At 33.4% G+C, this 23,295-nt stretch overlaps 3 protein-coding genes across 3 annotated transcripts; 1 reads left to right on the top strand and 2 right to left on the bottom strand.

The window, feature by feature from the left end:
* Positions 1-7,135: 7,135 nt before the first annotated feature.
* Positions 7,136-11,885, top strand: LOC105131941 (two-component response regulator ARR12-like). Its single transcript, XM_011035168.1, has 6 exons — positions 7,136-7,738; positions 8,308-8,460; positions 8,733-9,134; positions 9,242-9,318; positions 9,683-10,879; positions 11,562-11,885. The coding sequence occupies exons 1-6, from the start codon at positions 7,597-7,599 to the stop codon at positions 11,631-11,633; spliced, it is 2,043 nt and encodes a 680-aa protein (XP_011033470.1). The 5' UTR covers positions 7,136-7,596; the 3' UTR covers positions 11,634-11,885.
* A 736-nt stretch (positions 11,886-12,621) lies between these two features.
* Positions 12,622-18,031, bottom strand: LOC105131940 (uncharacterized). The gene is made up of 7 exons (XM_011035167.1): positions 17,432-18,031; positions 16,526-16,601; positions 16,078-16,136; positions 15,369-15,862; positions 14,496-14,656; positions 14,168-14,371; positions 12,622-13,670 (listed from the first exon to the last, which is right to left on the bottom strand). The coding sequence occupies exons 1-7, from the start codon at positions 17,542-17,544 to the stop codon at positions 12,930-12,932; spliced, it is 1,848 nt and encodes a 615-aa protein (XP_011033469.1). The 5' UTR covers positions 17,545-18,031; the 3' UTR covers positions 12,622-12,929.
* A 1,918-nt stretch (positions 18,032-19,949) lies between these two features.
* LOC105131939 (uncharacterized) lies at positions 19,950-22,962 on the bottom strand. Its single transcript, XM_011035165.1, has 3 exons — positions 22,578-22,962; positions 21,507-21,530; positions 19,950-20,688 (listed from the first exon to the last, which is right to left on the bottom strand). Exons 1-3 carry the CDS (start codon positions 22,771-22,773, stop codon positions 20,387-20,389), a joined length of 522 nt encoding a protein of 173 aa, XP_011033467.1. The 5' UTR covers positions 22,774-22,962; the 3' UTR covers positions 19,950-20,386.
* Between the last annotated feature and the right edge of the window lie 333 nt (positions 22,963-23,295).

Below are 23,295 nucleotides of genomic sequence, written 5' to 3'. Positions count from 1 at the left end.
GAATTTATAACGAATGCATTAATTAATCTATATAGCAATTCACAAAGAATTATAGGATGACCGACAGATTTTCAACACGTGTACATGCCCATGTATGCAGGGGCCCGTTTATTGGTTAATCATCTTATGTGATGAGTGAAAGTTTTAAAATAAGATGGGTTCCTTGTGTCATTTACTCATATTAAAAAACTAAAACATTAATAAAGCTTGGAGAAGACAGCAGATGAGAGATTTTTTAAACCTAAAACTTTATATTAAAATTCCTTACAATATATTTATTTTTTATTGTTTTTGTTTGGCATCCACCAACTAGTAGTTATTTGATGATATTTTAAATGGAGTAATGTCATCAACTATTTTTTTATTGGAATTTTTTTTATTGATGATTTTATCAATAATTTATTATACCTATAGACTTTTTGTGCCAAAAAAATGGCAACATGTTTTGATATCTATCAAAAAATTTGTTGGTATAATAATTATTAATAGGAGATGCCATTGGTGATGTTCTCAATCATGAATCAAATATTATTAATGAAATTACATATAAAAGGTTTTATCATGGACTCCGTTGGAGAGTCTAGAAACTCAAAAATATTCTATAACTCTTTGATGAAATTGGTCTTTGATGAAATTGGTTTGGATATAGACTCATCAATAAAAATTTTTTATCATTGTCAAGGATTTCATTAGAAGAAAAAAAAAGAAAAAAAAGAAGAAAAAGGCTATTGTTGGTTATAGCACTTTTAAAGTGCCAAATAAATTCTTAATTGAAAATAATGCCAAAATAGTTGATGGAATTGCCAATATAATATTTATTATTTTTTTATTTTTTTTATTTTTTTAATAATTCAATTAGGAATTACCAACGACATAAATTTCATCACCAACTCTTTCAGTAATTTTCGATGAAAATTCCTTATTGATATTTCTATGAAACATTATCGACACAATATTTTTCATCACTAATCTCGTTGTTATTTGTTAATTTCTTAGTAGTGCATGTAATACAACTTTGTAATGTTTCTTAAGATTGTATGTGAATTAGAATTAATATAGAATATTTAATATACAAGCATCCTAAAATGATTTTTTTGTTTCTTCCCTTTATAATAAATTGTTTTTTTGTCTTTCATTTCAACCAATACTAATTGATGAATAAAAGTGTTTGGATTGAATAAATGTAATATAAAATATGTTTGCAATAATAAAAAATAATTTAGATTCTTAATACATATGTATATAAAATTTTAGAATAAAAATAATTATATGATTAACATGATGTTTCAACAAGGTCACCGTACAAGATATTAATATGGTAAAATTTTTGTTGATTTGAAATTAAAAGTAGATGATGAACTTATATAATTTGAGAATCTACTAATAAATTAATTTATTATTAAAAAAAGGGGAGATGATAATAAATCACCCCCTCCCAATGGGTGAACCAATCTTAAAACCTAAAAAAATAAAATAAAAAAAATAAATTTAAGAATACATTTGAGCCATTGGTTAGTGGGACCTACTATTGAAACCCATAATAAGATCATGATCTAATGGCTCATAATTTTTTCAAGTATTTTTATAATTTTCTTCCTCAATATTTAGCTCTAGTATTAATTTAAATGTTAATGATCTTTCTCAAACATGATTGAGAAGAGGTTCTTTCTTTGTTAAAAGTAAATGGATGTTTGGTTCCAATTATTGTTTATGCGATGATGAATTTAAAAGAAAGAGTTTAGTAAAATTTATATTAAAAATGTCAATGAAAAAAAAGAGAAACAAATATAGAAGTTATTTAATTTCCGACTATTGAGGTGGCTAGGAAAAGAATAACATGTATAATTTAGTATTGCGATAATTATTATTTTTTTACTCAAAAATATATTAAAATAATATATTTTTTATTTTTAAAATTATTTTTTAATATCAACACATTAAAAAAATTAAAAATCTACATTAAAAAATTAATTTTAAATAAAAAAAACCTTTTATTAAATTACATTTAAACCACGTTTTCAAATACTAGTTATCTCTATAGAAGCTAACTTGAGAATATTTTGATTGTCAAAAAAACAAATGGTGGTAATAATAATATTATCATAATTAGATAGGTAAGTTGGTATTCTTAAAGGTTTAATATAATTGGTAAGTACTAGTTAGAGATATATTCGTAATGTTATCTTTCATGATTCAAGCCCTAAAGTATATTCAATAAAATAATTTTAATATGATAATCTACTCAAGATTTTCTAATAAAAGTTTGATTATAATATATAAAAGTTAACTTAAGAGAATATCTTATCGTTAAAAAAAAAAAAAGTGTATTGTTGCGAGACTCCCCCATATCGTCTAGCCTCTCAAACGCAATTAGTCATAATAAACGAGGGACATGTATGCAAGCTTTTAAATACCATGTGAATTCAAGTTTATTTATATATTTAAAAATTTTAATTTTTTAAATACTTTAGATAGTTTTGATATATTAATATTAAAAACAAATTTTAAAAAATAAAAAAATATTATTATAACATATTTTTAAGTGAAAAATATTTTAAAAAATAATAATAAACCTTTAAAATTAATTTGTTAGTGTAGTTGAGAACATATTTTATCCAGGTTATATTTTAAAAAGATTTAATTAATCAAGAGGTCGTTAATTAAGTTATATAAAATAATGTCACTTGTGAACTCATTAGTCGTCACCACCAACCTCAAGCAAAACCAAACAAAACAGAATTAAAGAAAAAGGAAGTCCCGTCACCGTCATGACACTTTGAGATTTTAGGGGTAGAGTACTTGTCTTCCTATTGCCGTAGATCCTATACAATTCAAATAATTAACGGGAGCTCTTCAGTGTTTCACATCGCACATGCCGTAGATTTTAGTTTCACGGTTACCAGGATATGTCACTTCATGCATTTTCTTCCATCTCCTGAGTTGTACTTACGAGTAATCTCCAACCCAATTGGGTTTAGTGATTGAGTAAGGACTTGTTTCTATGGTGAAAAAGGTGTGTATATTGATACTTGGATATATAAGATTTATATTATTGAAAAGATATTAATATTTATGAATGATTTATTACTGAAATGATTGAATTTTATCAATCAATAATAAAATTAATAATAAAGATAAGATCATAAATAAATGATATATATATATTTATTTATTTACCCTATTATTCATGTGAAAACTCGTACCCTTTTTTTCTAGCATCTTTATTTTAAAGTAATTGTATTTGAATTTTTAAATATTTAAATTTTATATTAATTATTTTTTATTTATATTTAATATTTTTTTAAAAAAATATTTTTCAATTATTACTGACATGGTTTCCGACGGCCTAATCTTATTAGCATATTACAAGAAATTGAAAAGGAATTACTATAAATATCACTGATACTAGTTACTTATTAATAGAATAATAGACGATTTGTTTCACGGCTATATGTCAACTTCGTCAGAGAGAATACTGATAGAAAAAAAAAACTTATGGAATGACATATGATTTTGCTGTTGGTGATATGTTATACTCAATAATTAAAATATCAATAGAATGAAAAGGGTAAAAAAAAATTTTGTGTGCTTTCTCCATTAATAAATTCATCTGTAAAGTTATTATCAATTAACTCGCTAACATACCACAAATCACCAATAATAGTTTTACTGATGGATTATTTTTATTCGTGAGCTTGTTGATAAATTTTGTGTCGACAGACAATGAGTATAAATATCAATATAAAATTTTGTTAATAAATCTAAAAATTATGATTGTGTGTAAACTTATTTATAACAAAAGCTCATGAAAGTACTTGCTTAATCAAATTTTATGGAAGCATGTATTAATCAAATTTCCTGTATGTAAATACTTAAGCAAAAAAATCAATATAAATACTTAAATAAAAAAATAAAAAGGTATAGATATTTCAAAATGTCATTATTGATAAAAGCTAAAATTGATTAGAAAGTTATAATAGATGTAAACTCATTGGTATTGTTCATTAGAATATTGTAATGATGTTTTTACCCTTTATATATATATATATATAAAAAAAAACTAGCCATTGTGGACATTAAAGTATTTTCACAAGGTGCATTAGTTATTTTCAAATTGATTAGGGGCAATTACATCTCTTCCCATTTCAATACATAATAAAAAAGCCGGAAAGCCCTTAAAAGCAAAAAATTCAATACTGGAGAATTTTGATACTTTTAAAATGGATTTTTTTTTCATGATTATCATTTAAGGTGAGGGGAGATTTTGTATTTGGACAAATATTTTTTTTAAAAATTAAAAGTATAGTGAAATGATCAAAATATCATTGGAAGTAAAAAAATTAAACTGGCCTTAAGGGTTTTTTTTCATCTTTTTCGAAAGGTTTTTTTGATATTAGCTTGTCAAACGAGGAAGAATTTGATATTTGACTAAATAAAAAAAGAACAAGAGCTTGTTATACACCCAAGGATGAATGAGAGGCGTCCATACCTCGGCGTCTCTTGACGCCCCAAAAATCCATTTCGACGTGTCGTTGGAAGCACTGTCATATCCTTGTTTTATAGGTGGATTGCATTTCTTTGGTAGTGGTCTAGTTTGTTACTGATAGACTTTTCTTTTTTCTTTTTCTTCTTTTCTCTCATGTCCTGAAAATTATAATTTGACCCTCTTGGTTATTTATTTATTTATTTCAAGTTCAATTCTTATTATTTTGATTTCTAATATTTAGTCTTTGCCTTTTTATATAAATTTTATTTATTTTTAATTTCATCATTAAATCTCAATTTATCAAATATTAGATTCTTCAATTTCATCCTCATTCTTTGGATTTCTAATTCTTTCATTGGCGCTTTTGTAAAAAATTTATTGGTTTTCAATTTCATCATGCAATTTATATTAATGATATTATGTTTTTTTAATTTGATTCTCATTGTTTTGATTTTTAATTTTTTTCTTGGCTTTTTTATAGTTATTATTTTTTTCAATTTCACCCTTCAATCAAAACATTGTTTTTGTTTTTATGTCAATTTTGATCCTTATTCTTTTGAATTTTTTTTATTCTTTAACTAAATTTGTTTTCATTTTAATTTTACTTTTCAATCAAATATAAAATTTATTTGGTTTCAATTTTGATCCTCATTCTTTTAATTGTTATGTTTTTTTTAATTCTTTTGTATAATGAAATTTTTTTTTTCAATTTTATCATTTTATATTTTAATATTTAATTGGTTGAGAATTGAATTTCATTATTTTTCTAACTTAGGTATTTCATGTTTGATGACCCGGGTCACGAGTTTAAAAAATTAACACAAATTATTTTTTCTTAAGGGCGTTATAATACTCATTTTTTTATCGGGTTATTTCAATCTCATGATTTGAGCCATGAGTTTGGTGAGATATTTTAGGTTAGCTCAACCTTAATTACCATGATTATAAGTTTGTTATGCTAATTCAGGTTAACAAAGATTAAATTTTTATATTTTTTTATTCAATTTGGACATTTAAATATTATTTTTTATAAAAAAATAATAATTCAGCTCCACCATAAAGAGCTGGTAACAATGCTATTCTATTCCTACATGGATACAAATTAAAGGCTAAATCATCTTTATAAAGATCATTACCCAATACGGGTATTTCCCCTAATAAGCTTCTCTAATCGTATGCCTTCCAAAATCAATTGAAGTGATTTTCTTGACGGAGGCTGTATATATATATTCCAATTCAGGAAGACTAGAAAAGGCAGTATCATACAAGCAATTAATTAAAGGCCGACTGATCACCGGATTCCGTTCGGATTTGACAATGTCTCTATTAATTGTGACATATTCAGTTACGTACATAACATCTTAGTTCTTGCCAAACATATTATCCATAGTATTTATAATCTCCAACACCACTACTCATGTTTTCCATTTACTCTACTAAAACTATAAAAAGATGTTACTCACGTGTTGAATTTTTTTATGTTATTATATGCTAAATATCCATAAAATTATTTTTATATGAACGTAATAAATGGCATGATTAAGACCTAATTGGAGATGAATTTAGTTCTTATATGTGAAAATTAGGAGGAGAGGACCCCTTAAATTTATATTTAAGACAAAAAATAAAATAATTATGTATTCATATTTTAATTTTTTTTCTAGGTCCCATTGTAAATAATTTGTCTTCGAGAATTGAATTAGATATTTTTTTTGGTCAAGAAAATGATTTTTTTTTGAAACATAAAAATCTTACAAACAACACAACTTGTCCATAATTACAAAATAAAAAAACAAAATTTTGATTTTTTTAAGAAAACATTCATTAATGGAATGTCTTACAAAAGAAGAAGTCATTGATTGTTATTATAATTTATTTTAAAAAATAATAGATATTATGATTCAAAATGTTTTTTATTAGAAATTATATTAAAATAATATATATATTTAAAATTTATTTTTGATATCAATATATTAAAATAATTTTAAAATATTAAAAAATTATTTTTAAAAGTTTTATCCAAAAACATTTTAACTCCGTTACCAACCACGACATGCATGTAAACAACCTAACAATTTTCATTGCCAAAAGAGCGCAAGAAACACATTCTCCATCCGGCGTTATTGCTTAATTTCCATTTATGTCTCATCATGCTACTTTCCCTAAATTAAACATTCAAATTTTAAATTTTACAGGAAGAAAATCTAGTCATTGATTGATCGCCATTAGTGTCCATCAAAACTTAACGAACCTAAAGCACCCTTTCTCACCGTACAATTTTAATTACCAAAAGAGTCACCATCTTAAATGATAGGAATAATCATTAATCCATTCATCCTTCTGTAGGACCCCTCCCCCTTCACCTTAACCAATGCCACGAAATTCCCATCCTTTGATCCCCCAAATGGCCCACAATCATCGATGGATGGTCTTGATTCATCAACGCTTGCATCACACATAGCAACAAACATGGTTGCCTTTTGGAAATGTTTTTGACAATTACGTTCACATTATCAAAGCCTCAAAAGTCTTGCACATCTTCCATGTATGGTGACAGCTCTGACAAGGGCGATAGCAGTTTACCATAAAAAAATCAAGAAAATAAAAAAGCTTGAGAGAGAGAGAGGGGCTCAAATAAACAAAACCCCATTATCATATATATTGACAAAAATATTTAATGCAAGAAAAAGTAAAAGGTTCTTGTGTTCTGCTGAGAACTGAAGAAGAAAAAGCTAAAGACAGAGACATCGGGCAGGGAGGGACGGGGAGTTTGTGTGTACTTAAAGGGGAAAAAAGAGAGGAAAAACTAGTTATAGATTTCTGTTTTGTTTTGGGTAGGAACACCCTTCCCTATCCTTTCTCTTGGCCCATCACCATCATCGTCCTATTTTGTACAGCTTTTTGGTATTACTATCTTCCATTCTTTATCCGTTTCTCCGATTCTTGTTCTGATCCAGCGCCATTGAACCTCTCTCTTTCTCTTGTTTTGCCATCTGGGTTTTGTCTGAAAGGCTTAAAGAACACATCTTTTAATTGAAGTACTCATAAAAATCTTAGCTTTTTCTCTTTTTTTTTTGTGATCTCTGTGTTGGGTGCTTTTTGTTTGGTACATGATGGCTGTAGACGACCAAAGGGGTGGTAATTCAGTAAATGAAAAAAAGTTTCCTGTTGGAATGCGTATTCTAGCTGTTGATGATGACCCAATTTGCCTCAAAGTTTTGGAGAATTTGCTTCGTAAATGCCAGTATGAGGGTATGTTTCAACCTGTTAATTTTTCTTCTCTTTCGTTCTTCTTGTGTGAATCTTGGAACATGATTTATCAATTTTTTTTGTTGACTCTTTAGTAAACAGTTTGGATTTTTAACAAATTCTACATGTGTTTGTCAAAGTGTGGTATTAACTATTGGTATGTTGTATTGTTAAGTTTTGTTGTTCTGCTTTATTAATTTGCTGTTGTTTGGAGTTTGCGGAATTATATGTTTGAATTGTCTTTGTATGCATGGTTTGAATTTGTAATTCATTACTTCTGTCCATTCGAGTTTCAGTTTTTTGCCTTCTAGAGTGTTTGGACTAATTCTAATAGTTTGTTCATTAACTCCCTCTATTAGAACTAAAATATCATTTATTTTCTGTTTAATTGTGATTGGCAGATTTATAGGACTGTTGCTAGTAATCGGGTTCTCTTACTCAATTATACTCCTGAATTTTGGAGTGCATGTAATTTGAATCTAAATTATAGTGTATGGGACTTTGAGTTTTTATTGTCAAATCTCGTTCAAATTCAGATTTCTTTTCTTACATTTTACGTATGGTGTTTGCAGTTACAACTACCAATCAAGCAGTCACTGCTCTGGAAATGTTGAGAGAAAACAGAAACAAGTATGACTTGGTTATCAGTGACGTTAACATGCCAGACATGGATGGCTTTAAGCTCCTTGAACTCGTGGGGCTCGAAATGGACCTACCTGTCATAAGTAAGCAAATAATATTTTTGTAAGGTGGTAAATGATCTTCACTTTCTTTTTCACAAGTTACCGTGTTAACTTGAACTCTGATAAAGCATGTTAACTTAGATTGGGCTTCGTTGTTGTTTGTGTTTCTTATAATGGCTATGTTGTTGGTCTTAAGAAATTTGTATGTTATAATTACTGTGTAGTCTTCACATAAGGAGTAGCTGAAAATTGGCTTAAATCCTTGTATAATTTGGATTTGAATATAATTCTTTCCCACATGAACTTTGTTGCAGTGTTATCATCTCATGGTGATAAAGAGTTTGTGTACAAGGGCGTTACACATGGTGCTGTTGACTATTTGCTGAAACCTGTTCGAATGGAGGAGCTCAAAAACATATGGCAACATGTAATCAGGAGAAAGAAATGGTATCCCGAGGACCAAAACAGGCCCCCAAATCAAGACAAGGGTGATGACGGAGCTGGAGAAGGGGAACAAGGAGTGACATCAACTGGTAGTGCAGATCAAAATGAAAAACTAAATAGGAAACGTAAGGACCAAGACGAAGAGGATGAAGAAGAGGGTGAAGATGGAAATGATAATGAGGTATCTGGGAATCAGAAGAAGCCTCGAGTTGTCTGGTCTGTTGATTTGCATCAGAAGTTTGTTGCCGCTGTTAATCAAATGGGTCTTGACAGTGAGTTTCCTCAACTCAGAAGCAATATTTTTTGTTTTTCTGTTAACATGCTTACCAATCCTAATACCGTTTGATTTACCCTTTTCTTTTTGTTAAATCTTTTGCAGAGGCTGTTCCAAAGAAAATACTTGACCTGATGAATGTTGATGGGCTTACAAGGGAAAACGTGGCAAGTCACTTGCAGGTAGTGATATTTCCTTTTTGCTTCCCTACCTTCCATGAGAAATGATGCCTATGATTGTGAATTCTGCACCTGTGCTTGGGGTGACGTCATAATGGGATTTATATTGGGTGTGAATTCTGCAATTGTGCACTCAACACTAATGTGGAAAACTTGGCAAATCCTTAACAATAACGAGGCCCATCTTTGTAAATTAGAAATGTCAATTCAACTGTTGTTTCACATGGTAGTTAGAGTGTGACCAGGTTTGGTTTTTTATGCAACAAGTAGTTAGACGTGTTTAATGAAATTCTGAACTTGTGTTAAAATTTTGAAGAGTTTTATTGCTGTAGTCATTTTGAAGCTTCCTGTTTATATTTTCTTACAGAAATTTAGGCTTTACCTGAAAAGACTAAGTGGTGGAGGAAACCAGCAAGGCAACATGGTTTCTGCATTTGGTGCTAAAGACTCATCTTACTTGCGAATGAGTTCAGTTGATGGATTTGGAGATTTTCGCTCTATGCACGGACCAGGAAGGCTTTCAACCGCTTCTCTTTCATCATATCCATCTGGGACTTTTCTTGGTAGATTGAACTCTCCTAGGGGTTTAACCTTACAGGGAATAGCTTCTTCTGGGCTGCTCCAGCCAGGTCTCTTACCAACAAACCAGGGTACAAATTTATTTCAAGGGATTTCATCAGCACTGGAGCCCAAGCAACTACAAATGAAGTCCATTAACCATATTGGAGAGTTTAATCACAAAGGTGATACAGCAGGTTTTACACTTGCAAGTTGCTTCCCGGATGTCAAAGTGACTATTGGTAGCTTGAGCAACACCAGTGCCACAAGCGGCCCTCCGATATTACAAGTGAACCCACAACAAAATCAGAGTAGAGGATCATTGGCGACTCAATCTTCTCTAAGCATGCCTTCATTGAATCAGGAGTCTTTTGATGTTGGTGTCCAGGGCTCTTCAAATTTTCTGGATCATAGATGTGATGATAACTGGCAGGGTGCAGTTCAGTTGTCCACTTTTCCTTCTTTGCCAATTGGTGAACCTTTCCGGCATGATCGATTACCTTCCAGTACCTTGAGAGGCAATATATCTTCCACTACCTCTCACATTGTTAATAGCCCCATCGATTTTTGCTCGACGGGTTCTCTCACAGCACCTTTAGAAGATTCCAGAGTAGACATGCAAGGACAAACAGACTTTATTGGTAATATTTTTCAGAATTCAACAAATTACATTTCAAAGAACAGATGGGAAGAAAATAGCCAAAACTATAATCTTGGTCGTAATGGTTCATTCGGTGCCATGAATTCCCTGGTTTCTGGCAATGGTTCCATTGGTGCATTGAACCAGAGTATGGACCAAAGGAAAAGGTTTGGCGCATCTATGATTGGTCAATCAAACAGTGGGACTCTGTCCATGTTTCAGCATCCTGATGTTGAGAATTTTGCTTTGGACCCAAAAATGAGGTCTAACGAGGATGTTATCTTGGAGCAAGCGAAGTCCCAGAATGGTTTTGTTCAAAATAATTATGAGTCTATGGATGATATAATGAATGCAATGATCAAGCAGGTACGAGAATATTATTTGCTCTATCCATCTCAGTTACACACTTCAGATGCGTTCTTTTCAGCTTTCCCAGTCACCATTTCAAGTTTTCGTGCTCTAAATAAGTTTAGGAAACTTTTTTTAAATGACTCTTTTGCTTCTTTTTGGTAAAAACTATAAAAGCTCAAGACGATGACAACATAGATAACCTTTATTATATAGTTGATAAAATGGGAGCTGGTTCTGGTTGCACCTATTTACTTTCTTGTTTGGATTCTTTGTTGTGATGGAGAGACCATGTTATTCATATCAATTAGCTACTTCCATTTCATAAGTAATAATTATGTGACGGGTAGGCTTTTTCTTAGTCTCCATTTATTTAAAAAAAATAAAAATCATGCTACCTTGCAAACATTTGTAGTGACTGAAAGGCAAATGAAAGAGAGGAGAGAACGCAAGTGTGTATAATCGACAATCGTTATATCCTATTCGATTGATAGAACTCAAAGCCAACTTTTATGCATAATGATATAAGGAATGGTGAATCATTTCTGTAGCCAAACTCCCTATTATTACTTTTCCTGTGAAAGTTTTGAATTAGTAGTTGCTTGTTTCATTTTCTTTGTGCTTGTTTCTTCCGAGCTTTTCTTGAGAGAGTTAAAATTTAAGTTGCATTCTTTGACACTCCATAATGTACTTGATGCAGGATCAAAATGATGGTTCCTTAATGGATGGAGAATTCAGGTTTGGATCTTTCTCACCTGGATCATGCATGTGAGTCTTCGAAAGGAGAAGAGTATCTGAGTTCTCACTCCTCTCATGGAAAAAATTGTATCTTGTAATTGATTACTCCTTTTCTTTTTAGTTTTTTCCCTTCTCGTTTTTCCCAATGTAATCCCATCTTCCTCTTTCTATTCTTATTCTCCGTTATCAGAGTTAATTACCGGTTAACATTTATAGCCTGATCCTTGTTTTTTGATCTCTCTCTTCTCAATTCTTATTGATAAATTATTCGTACATATTAAATTCATCACCCTTTTCTAAAACATTAATTTTTACTAATTGTAAATTTACCTTGGAAGTTAATAAACGTTTTCCAGATTGCTTTTTTTGGGGCCTTGGAGTGTGAATCTGCTATCAGAAGTAGACCTTTTGCTTAAAATGCTTTAAGCTTTTACAGAAAAAGAAAAATAGATACACGGTTGCTTTAAACAGCCTCCATTAGATAGGATTTATTGTCCCTTCTTATGTTTATTTTAAGAGATTCATTATCCTTGGATGTACCCGGAATTATCTGTGCTCGTGTACTGACAGACACGAGCACACAAGCACTATTCTCACATCTGTCGTCTTGTGTGTGGAGCTGGGCTAAGCAGGAGTGTTTTTGTTACTCTGGAAAGATAGCAAGAGAAGTTTGTGTTGGTTGTTTTTTTGTTTTCATCAATCTCTGTTTGAGCAATTTCTGGAAATTTCTGTTTTAGTTTATTGCACTCATAGAAGGTAGAATGATGCCTATTTATATGCAAATGCAAGGAGCACAAAGCTAGAGGAGAGTAACAGTGTCGCTTTCTTGACGTTGTCATAATAAAACTTGCCGGCTTTTATCAAAAGAGTTAGTTCCATGAACCCAAATCCGACAAAGCTTTCGGAAATATCAATGATTGAATTCTGCAGTCTGATGCTATCTAGCGGATAATCATTACAGAACAGCATGGAACTTGACAAATTCACTGTGAAGAAAAGTTATGGAAAGTGATGCGCATATCAAAGGAGAACAGTAGTATAACATTTAATCATGATAATGAATATCTTGCTTTTACAGGCTAAAACGAGAAAAAGAGCCCTAAATTTTAAACAAGGATAATGGGGGTTAGAAACGGTTCCCCCCCCCCCCCCCCCCCTCCTCTCTCCCTCTCACCTTAAATTCTGCCTTGTCTGGCCTTTCAGTTCCAATATGTTAAACTTGCAAGTATTCACTGTCTCTCAACAATCGAAAAACACATTAAAAGATTCACAGGCACATAAACAGATAATATCGATAGAACTCGAGTTAAATTATATTTAAATATTCAACTTAATCAAGCTCAACAAGCTGAGCTCTTCTCTCTGCAGCTTTCTTCCTTACAAATATCCCCCAACGTAGAGCTGCTTTCAGCTTAAGCCATCCAACGACAGCCTTCCCTGATCCCTTTCCACGCTCCTGCGCATATGCTTGATTCATCCGAGGCTCATATGCTTGAATGCTGTAAGAGTAACAAGCCTCATCAGAATGGCCAAAACCAGGTCCCATCCCAACTCCACCCACACCAAATGTTTTTAGCAGTCTCTGCATGTCATCACTCTCCAACATCTCTGAACTCCTTAGCCGTATTTCTTCTGCAAAAAAGTCTTCCGATCCATTCTCATTCCTTGTCCGAGACCAATCTCCTGGAAAGTAAACACCCCCAACAGGAGGAGTTCCAACTGACATATAATCCACGCTGCCAGATAATGCTGCTTGTGGATTATTTACGTTATTTAGGGTCATTACTGCATTCTGATCAGACCTAACAAATGGAAATTCAATCAATTGAGGGACTGATGGGTGGTTATTTACTGCTTGGTGTTGTGGATTTGGTTCAGAAGGATCAAACAGCTGCTTGTTTTGAGCAGATGTTATGTAGTGATTTCTCTCGTAGCTGTTTTCAACAAGGGGCGCAGTGGAGGCTCCTTTGCCTCTGTTATTGCTAGCTAGGGAGTTCAGGACTTTGCCATCATATTCTACAACTTGATGCCAATTCTCATATGCTTGTTTCACCAGGGAATCCACCGAAACCTGTGAGCAAACACAAGCATGAATGAGCAAACTTTACTTGTAGTGACAGCCATCAAGTAACGCAGATCCTTCAATCTCTAAGAGAGATTTTGGACGCATGTCATCCAAGACTCTGACCATGGTGTTGGGGCAGCTAAAGTTGCCACATTTAAGGTGTCAGAATAAGACCATTTCTTATGCCTAGAGTAGTGAATAACAGTCCGTTGTAAAAGATCCTGATGTCTATCAGTCAAACACATCAGTAGGACAATTTGTATTGACTGTACACCACATACAATGAAAATTATCACATCTTGAATGTTTGATTTCAAGATTATTTGCAACAAGTTTTAGTAAACATCTTTCTTTAGATCATCAAGTAATATTGCAACACGTTTTACTGCAATATTTTTGTATGGCACTTTGTATAGACGGATTCAGCTAAATATCAGGGCAAAACTGGTGTAAAATGATGAGCAAATGTTTTAGTAGATTCAGAATGGCCGAGAATATCAAACCTTTTGATTGTGGTTAAGCGATTCCAATGAGAGGAACTGCCCATCTGAAATAAGGCCCCTGAGCTCATATATATTATTGAAAACAACACCAGTGCTATGATTACCATCAGCAAAATAAACATAAAGCTTTCCTCCTAAGACACAAGTCTTTGCATGCTCAACTGTATTCTCCCACATCTTATTTGACATTCCACTTCCAAGGATCTATGTGAACATCAAAGCAGAAAACAGGAAATTGAAGAACAATCAATATGGAAACAAGGGTTATGAACCGAAAAGAATAATAGATTTCTCAAACATATCTAGGGAAAAAGAAAAGGATTCTTACATGTCTTAATTTCTGTGGATCTCTAATGAGAACACGGAGAAAATCTTCAACTGTTGTAATATAAGCCTTTACCAACTTTTTGTGCAATGCTCCATCCTTCGCTATTCTGTCCAATCTCCAAACTTCATCGTGTAAAGCTGGTGGGTAGTGTTTCTTGTATACTGAAATTTATATAAACAATCTTGGTTACCAAGAAATTTGATAAAATGTAAGAGGCTGCAATTCCAACTGAATACAGTTACCCAAACTATAAGATATCCCAAAAATTGGAGGTTTCTTTGTGCGAAGCTGCAGAACTGGCTGTTGCATCTATTTATACCATAAGATTTCTAAGGTTTTTGCATTTCAGTTCCAAGAAAATAACCGAACTATGAAGTCCCTAGTCAAAACATTCTGTACTACTTGTACTTATAACCAGATAGCGAGTTATCTTTCACCCACGCTAAGACTCACAGCTTGGAAGAATGCAGAAGGAACTACTATTCTCCTGCTATTCTGGCAACCTGTCACCATCCAATATGTACCACATTATGCAGTGGAAGGCTACTAGCTTTACCGATAATTGTACTATATTTGCATGATACCATTGTTTCTTAATTAAATAAAAGAGAAACCCAGTAAAATGGTGTTATTTGAGAGGCTTAGTAGGCAGTCATCTATCTAGCCAAGTAAGAGCACCTAGATTCTAATATTGCTGAGCACTCATTTTAATGTTTATGCTCTAATGTTCTACTCTCCAAAACAGATGTGTGCTGCACGGCCTCTAAACTAGCAACCATGAGTTATAACCATTTGAAAACTCTCTCCAAAACAGATGTGTGCTGCATGGTCTCTAAACTAGCAACCATGAGTTATAATCATTTGAAAACTCACATTCTCCTCGGTGATCTTTAACAGCAAATGCCTCTGTCTTAGCCTCACGAACACGAATCCCCTCACAATATCCAGGAGAAACCTTAACACCAAGCCTGAACTTTCTGCTCCTTATCCAGCTAGAATTGTCAGTAAAAGTAATTTCTCCGAGAGTTCCTACCCCTTCCTTGAGAGTGACCTGTAGATCCCCAGTCAGCAGTGGTCTTTTACCTTCACGCTCCTTCACTTCATGGCTTTTAAAATGCTCCATTGCCCAATCTTCATCAGCTTCCTCATTGAAGTCACCTTCAAGAACCACAACATTCAGTTTAGCAGCTGATTCTGGTCCAGTTTGCACAACAGTTCCAGTGCTTGCATCTAACAGGACAACATGGATAGCTTCCCCTTGCTCCCCCTCAACTTTCCCTCCTGTGAACAGGTGAGGAGGCATTCTTGTTCTGAAATGAAGTTGTAGATTGTTTCCTTCTGGGCCTGGAAGTTTTGGTGGTGATGACCTGCCATAGGAAGAATCATAATTCATCGTATCAATACCTATACGTTGCAGTTTTTTTTTTATACAAATGACATCCCAATTTCCACCAGGAGAACATGGAGTATAACTGAAATTTACAATGATTTTTTCTACATTGTTTGCCAGCATCATGAAGATCCAAGGCAGATAGGAAAGGAATTTTTAATTTTTAGAATTCAAAAATATCTATGAACCTACCTTCCAGCCAATTTAGCAGGGCCTAACCTTGTCAAAGCACGTTCCACTTCTTCACTGACCTGATCATTCATTCATAATGCCAAAATCAGCAAAGGAATTGAAGATAACTAGGATCGCATAATATGCAATGCCTTTGATAAATTAAACCAACAGCAGACAAATTAGGGGACAAGTAGACAAGAAAATGCTTGAATGTTGCTGAGGACTTTTTATCAACACTCTGTAAATTGATGTAAAATTTACTGCACAGAAGTCTCTGCAATTATTTCAGTATGTCTACAAGTGAGCCCTACATGGTGACCCGAGTCATGATTCTCATGAGATACAATCAGCTAAAAATATACAACAGCAGCAGTGTCATTGTATCTTCTACAGGTTTAGAATAATATCACAACTCAACCCAAATTTTATTAGAACAAACGAATTAAAGAAAGAATCCATGACTCACAATTCTGCGAAACAAAGGCTCCAAAGATGAGCAAAGTCTTTGCAAACTATCCACCTTCAAAGCTTCCACAATTACACTGCAGATATATTAAGTCATATATCAGATGGAGTGGACTTAAAAAACTGATGCTGAGGCAGAACACTTGCACAAAGAAGATATTGACAAACTGAATTAATACAGCACCAAACATTGACTTGAATATTCAACTAATTCCACACATAAGTTTAAGCTGTTTGAAACTTGAATCCAAAAGCTTAAGTACATATTTGATGTTTCAAAAATTATGATCTTGTTCTTAATCATTGATCCAATTTAGTAAAGTAACTCAGTGGAGACTTTTATTCTGAAATCAGCCCAAAAAAGTGATTTCAGCAGCACCCCTACATCAACAGAACAAGCCCAATATGACAATGCTCTAGTACCCAAGTTTCTTTAAAAATCACAGGCTCATTTTTTCATTTACCTCCTTGAATGTCAATCAAGCTAAAGCGCATCCTACAAGCAGTTTCAATCATTCTTGAAGTCTATCAAATCACCTACCTTATGATATTGTTAATTAAGATAAGATCTCACTAGGCATAGCTAGGTTTGGCATGAGATCCACAAATCATCAAGGAACCAGAATCATTGTAAACAGTGACCACCCATGTATGGTTTAGGCATCAGATTAAAATGAGAAGACTTAATTTAGCTCTGGAAGTAATAAAACTGATACAAGCGCTGAATTTGAAAACTCAACCCAATCGATCATAGGGAATATATCCAATCTGCCAATCCTCCAATAATTAACAAAATTATCTTTCAATCCTCTTCTAGCTGTCCTAACTTACCTTTCAAAGCCATGAAAGAAAACCAAAACACAAAATTGGAAACCATAAATCACATGAAGTAGTTACAAAGACCAACCTTGCTAAAGCAGGCAATTTTGCCTTTTTTGATTCTGGCAGGTTGTCAGCTTCATCATCAACACTCTGCTCATAACCTCTTTTCTCCACCCTCCTGCCTCTTGAACTTTCCATTTATAGAAACTTAACAGAACCCAAAAAAATCTCAGTTACCTTTCCAAATGTAGAGAGGCCCCAAGATTGGTCCGAAGATCCAAATACAACCCGAGAAACTTCACGGAAAGACAAACAAAAACCCTATCTCGTACAGCAGATTACACATCACCCTGTTCAATTGAAGAGAAATGGAATAGATGTTTCAGACCCCAAAAAGAGCAGAAACAGCTTTCTAGGACAGTTTCCGGATCTGGGTATTGCAAAGATGATGTGTTTTGTTTAGTTTTAGATAGATCCAAGTTAGTTTCTTTTCTTTATTTATGATCTAAGATAATAAAATATTTCTTTCTACGTATAAAAAAATAAGGGTTATGACCAGGCATGACAGTGAGTGCATGGACTTTGAAAGTCTGAAACCGCGTCTGTGTCCTTGGAAAGCATGTGATTTTTTACTGTTTGTGATTTTCTTTTCTTATTTTTGGAGGAACGTCAAATTGGTGATGATGGCTAGATTGGTCAGCTGGCCTGACAGAAGCAAACTACCTCACATATATCTCCCTTTTGTAGATGCACCCTGACAAGTTGACCATTTCTGTGCTGTTTGGATACAAAATCGTTGCTTCTTTTCTTGTTTGATTTTGCTAGGTACCTCCCATGTGTCCCTTGAAATGGATTTTGTCAGTAGATGTTACAAAATTTAACCCCAGACGTTACAAAATAGAACTGGGCCTACCCAGATATCAAAACTGGGTCGTTCCAAAAAAAAATTCAGTTTTTTCTTCTTTTGTCTTTTTTTAATGGCTTACATGTATAATTTTAAAATCCGGATAGGCTTGGTAAATCAACTAGGAATCTTGCTAACCCAGGTTTGGAATCAATTCGGATTTAAATAAAATCCCATTAAGAAGTTGGCTTAATGAAACCCGATCAACTTGAAACCCGTATGACCCAGACAAACCTGGCTAAGACCCAGCCATATATATAGCCAGAAACGATGTTGTTTATTTTGGCCTTTTAAAATATCAAAAGTTTTGATTTAAAACAATGCAGACGAAGGTTATAAAATTACATATAGAGATAACAAGAAAAAGCAATTTCAATCGTATAGCTACTATGCCCGTAATACACCTCCACCCCAAATATGACATCCCTTTCGTGGTGATTCATACTCATTCTTGTAGATTTCATTGAAGATAACATCTTCAATTTTGATCATATCAGATCCTCTATCAAGATATGATTGGAAAAACTCCTTTTTAAAGTTTCATATAAGAATATCATCGTTGTTGTTAATACACGATTGCTATTATTTTCTATTTCAATGCCCATGCTTTTTGTATGTGTGTGTGTGTAAGATTTTCTTTTCCTCTTTACTTTCTATTCTCAATTTAAAGAGAAAGTCTATTTGTAATTGAGTAAAAGAAAATATCCATTTGTTGTTGGAAAGCTGGAAAGCAGTTTGATGAGAGAGGGGTAAGAGAAGCGAATTGTATTTATTGAAGTTTTTATTTGATTTTTTTGGGTTGACCCGGATCAACCCATCTAACTCGTGACTCGATTATTAGACCGAGTCAACCACTAGGTCGGGTTTTAAAACTATGCTTACATGAGGTGTTCATGGGTTTGAAAGTGTTATATTGTTTTTTGAAATATTTTTTTATTTAAAAATATATTAAAATAATATATATTTTTTATTTTTTAAAATTTATTTTTAATATTAACGGATAAAAATTTTATTTAAAATTAAAAAATCTTAAATTTTTTGAAAAACATAATTAAACCGCAATATTAAAGAGTAGCAAAATCCTGAAGCAGCGAAACCAGGCATCTACAGTTGAACTTTAATTTAAAGCAAAGTGCCATGAGCAGTTCTCCATTTCCAATATCAATTTAGTTCTATATTAATCTTGATTCAAGCTGAGGTTTTGATTTCAAATGTCAATGATGCATCGTGGTTGGAGTCTCATGGCTCCATATTCATGGCTGGTGAAGTACTGGAAGTTCGATCACTGTCACCATCTTTTGGGGTTTGGGAAAACAATGTAAGTTTGATTAGTGCTCGCTTAATCTGAAAAATCTATGCATTCATTGGTTTTATCTCTTCATAGTTGTCTATGTATGATAAAGTCATTCATTCGGTATGAAAACTTGGAAGTTATCATAATAGGGACGCGTTTACGATATTAACATGGTTTTTCAATGTCATTAAAATGCAAATGTTTGTCCAAATTGTTAGAGAAAGACGTAGCGGGTTCAGTCTTGTATAAAAAGTTGTTGGCTAAGCCGAGCTGTGGTATCAATAAATGTCGCTGGGACAAGGTTACGGTATGATGAGATCAGGCGCAAAACCTCCTTCCCAAGAGACATGTTGAAGGAGGATTGCAGGCAAGGAAACGACATGGCTGAGGTACATGAGATATGGCAAAGCGAACAGCTGTTACTTTCTATAGCCAAGATGCAGATGCAGTATGAAAAAAATCCACAAAGCTCCCTCAAAACTAAGGATGGAGATTAAGTGGTCCAGGAAATTTATATCAGGGGAACAAAACAAGCCTTGTAAAATCATGTTCATTACATCATACATAGCAGTATAGCACAGTATCAAGTAACTCATTAAGAGAGCAGTAGAAATAGTGGTTGAGCTGGTAGATCCAGAGCAGGTAAAGATTACCGGTGAATACATACCATTTGCATGCCTTCACAAGAAAACTGAACCAATTTGCGAGTGACAGAGTAAGTGAAGATCCCAATCAATTTGATTGCGCAGAAAGCGAAGATCCCAGTCAATTTGATTGCGCCTGCTAGTAAGGACGCTAATGATAGGATTCATGTAAATACTCAAATATCAACTGTATAACAATTACTCTCCTTCATAGCCCAGTTGGCGGGCCCGTTGCTCCCATAAGGAAGTAACTTTCCTCTCTCTGATCAGCAATGCTTCAGACTGCTCTCTTGCCTCCTCACATGTTTCAGTTGCAGCATTGCATTTTTCTGCCTCCCTTTGGTATTGGGATGCCACCCTTTTTGCTTCAGCAAGCGTGATGTTCATGTGATGAGCATGCTCTTGAGCAACAGCCTCTTGCAATTTCAACTCCTCTGTTAGAAGGTCCACAAATTGCTTCTCCATCTCCGTTTTGAGATCGGGGTCATTACTTCCACAATCTATGATGACCCCAAAGTTATGTCATGTCAGCGAGACCATGATCCCACAAGTCATAATTAAAGGAAGCACATCAATGAGAAAAAGAAGTCGCCAAAAGCTTCTGTCTATCTATTATAAAACAAGATGTGCAGTGCGTGAATGAATGAATGACTGGAATAAGTTCAAGCACCAGGAGTGTTAAAGCAGTTCTTTTGAGTTTTTATTTTGTTGCATGGCCTAAATTTTTTCAGACAAAGTGAAATGGTAAGAAATAGCAAAAGAGAAAAGGGAGCAGCTGGGCCAAAGGTCAAACTAAAGAGGACATTTGACTAACAAGCAATTGTGGCCTTTTCACTCATCAAATTGTCAGTGAATCAGATAGCCCCTAACTCTTGGAAGTCAATAGCAACACTGGGGTTGTCAATTGAAATTGCATATTCTAAATTTGAATGAATAAGATTATTCAAGAAAGAGCAATTAAGATCAATTAAAAAGCATTTTATAAACTGAAATCATAAATGGAAGAAACCCAATAACTTAAAAAACCAAAATTCCCATTCTGCAGACTGAGGAAATACAACACAATTTATGGGGCACATCCACATTTTTATCAAACAAAATGCAAGGTTCTTAGCAGTTGGATGTCGGAAATAACACATACAAGGTTAAAATATATGAATATATAGCTCAAGAAATCATTAAAGTTTGATAAAGTAGCTACACCCTAGTCTCATTTTACAAGAGGCTTTCAGAAAGTGCAGGATGAAAAATACGTGATGCTCTCAGAATAACAAATAAAAGTGATCCAACAAATTGGGTTTTTAGAATGAGCTCTAACCTGTGACTGAAAGGTTGGCCAACCCTGTAACCATAAAGCAAAACACAAGTCACAAGCATTAGTAGATAAGATCATAATTTCCTCAAAAATGAACTTTTGACTCCCAAACATGGTCTATTTGACAAATAACAAGCTCATAAGCACTAAGAGATCAAGTACAATGCAAAGAATTATTCAATGAGATTGCATCAAGAAAGGCAAGGAGCTATGTGAAATAAAAAAAAATGGAAATTTTTTTCTAATAATTCTAATAGAGAGTACAATGAATGCTGTATCTGGTAGCATTGTGCTGGTAAAAACTTTTTCAAATATTTGCTAGCAAACAAGCTTAGCAATTCAAATGTTTTCATGGAAAAATTCGATGCTTATTCAAATATCTTTTCAGCATGCAAGGATTAATCCTCACCACAAGGTTAATCAAGCAGTTGGTTGCAAACAGATAGGGGACTTGAAAAAGATCACAACTTCTTATGGCTACAGAAACTGAGGGCATACTGCATAGTCACTTGGAGTTCAAAAAATCAGATTCAATTGCAATTAAAGCACCTGAAAATAATAGGGGTAGCATGCAAGATCTGCACTTAAAATCATGCATCAGTAAAATTAAAACAATACTGTTATGTACACATACAGTAAGTAAAGCAAGTTCAAAGACAGATCTTGCAACTTCCCTCAATAACAAAGTGAGCTCATCCAAGCTTTACTTCATTTAATATGCATCACTAATAACTCTGCCATCATTTTTTCTTCTCAAAATAAAGGTTGCAGCTATATGCAAGTAGAAATTGAAATCTAAAACCTGAAATTATCACAGATCAAAACCATAGAAGTTGATGAACTTCGTATCCTCTAAATTTAACTTCACCAAGCACGCAAACAATCCAATAATAAAGCAATGAAGAGAATTCAAGATCCAAAATTAGAAACAGAAATAGATCGAGACCACAAATGGATGAAATGGGCACCCTAAATTCCACTCAAATTCAATAAAACTCAAGCAGGATGACGACAACCCAGATACAGAAACACACAACAAAAAAAAAACGAGAAGAGAGAGAGTTCGATTGATACCAGGAGCAATCTTGAGAAGAGACAAAGGAGGGGGGCAGTCACAGATGCAAGGAGGACAAGAAGAGGTTTTAGAATCAGGAAATCCAATGGTCTTCTTGAATCTCCAATATAAAGCAGGACCACACACACCTAAAGCTGAAATAACTGCAAAAAAGACCAAACAACACCTCAAGCAAGTCCCTGATCTCCTTGACATCTTCTCTTTCTCGTATCAAGTACACAGTATGCTTGTTGTTGTCAGCTTCTATGTCTTGAGAGAAAGTGAGAGAGATCTAATGATGATCTATCTATAGTTAACGCGGATACACTGATTGATAGCTGAGGCTGAATCAAGGAAAATGAATCTACTAATCCTTTCTGTTTTGTCTGTGGGTTATTTTTTTTTATTATTATTATTTGAGGGAGTTTGCGTCACTGTTTTTTTAATAAGCAGCGAGAATGTAATAAAAATGCAATGTAATAATTTTATTTTATTCTATGTACTCAAGAGAGTCAATAGTCAGCGCCCAGAGGAACTTTCACCATGTGGCAGGGAGGGAGAGGCAAGCTAAAAATCACCGCATCAGTGATAATAAATTACAAAAAAATAAAGAATAATAAAAATAAAGAAATATGGCTGATGCTTTGATTTTTATCTATCTGGGTTTTTTACTTTTGAAATATGGGGTTCAATGGTGGCCTTTGTCAATGGTAATTGGACTTCTTTCCTTCTTCTTCT

This window comes from Populus euphratica, unplaced genomic scaffold (genome assembly GCF_000495115.2).
Source record: "Populus euphratica unplaced genomic scaffold, PopEup_1.0 scaffold73.1, whole genome shotgun sequence".
NCBI lineage: Eukaryota > Viridiplantae > Streptophyta > Magnoliopsida > Malpighiales > Salicaceae > Populus > Populus euphratica.
This window is presented reverse-complemented; position numbering and strand designations above follow the sequence as displayed.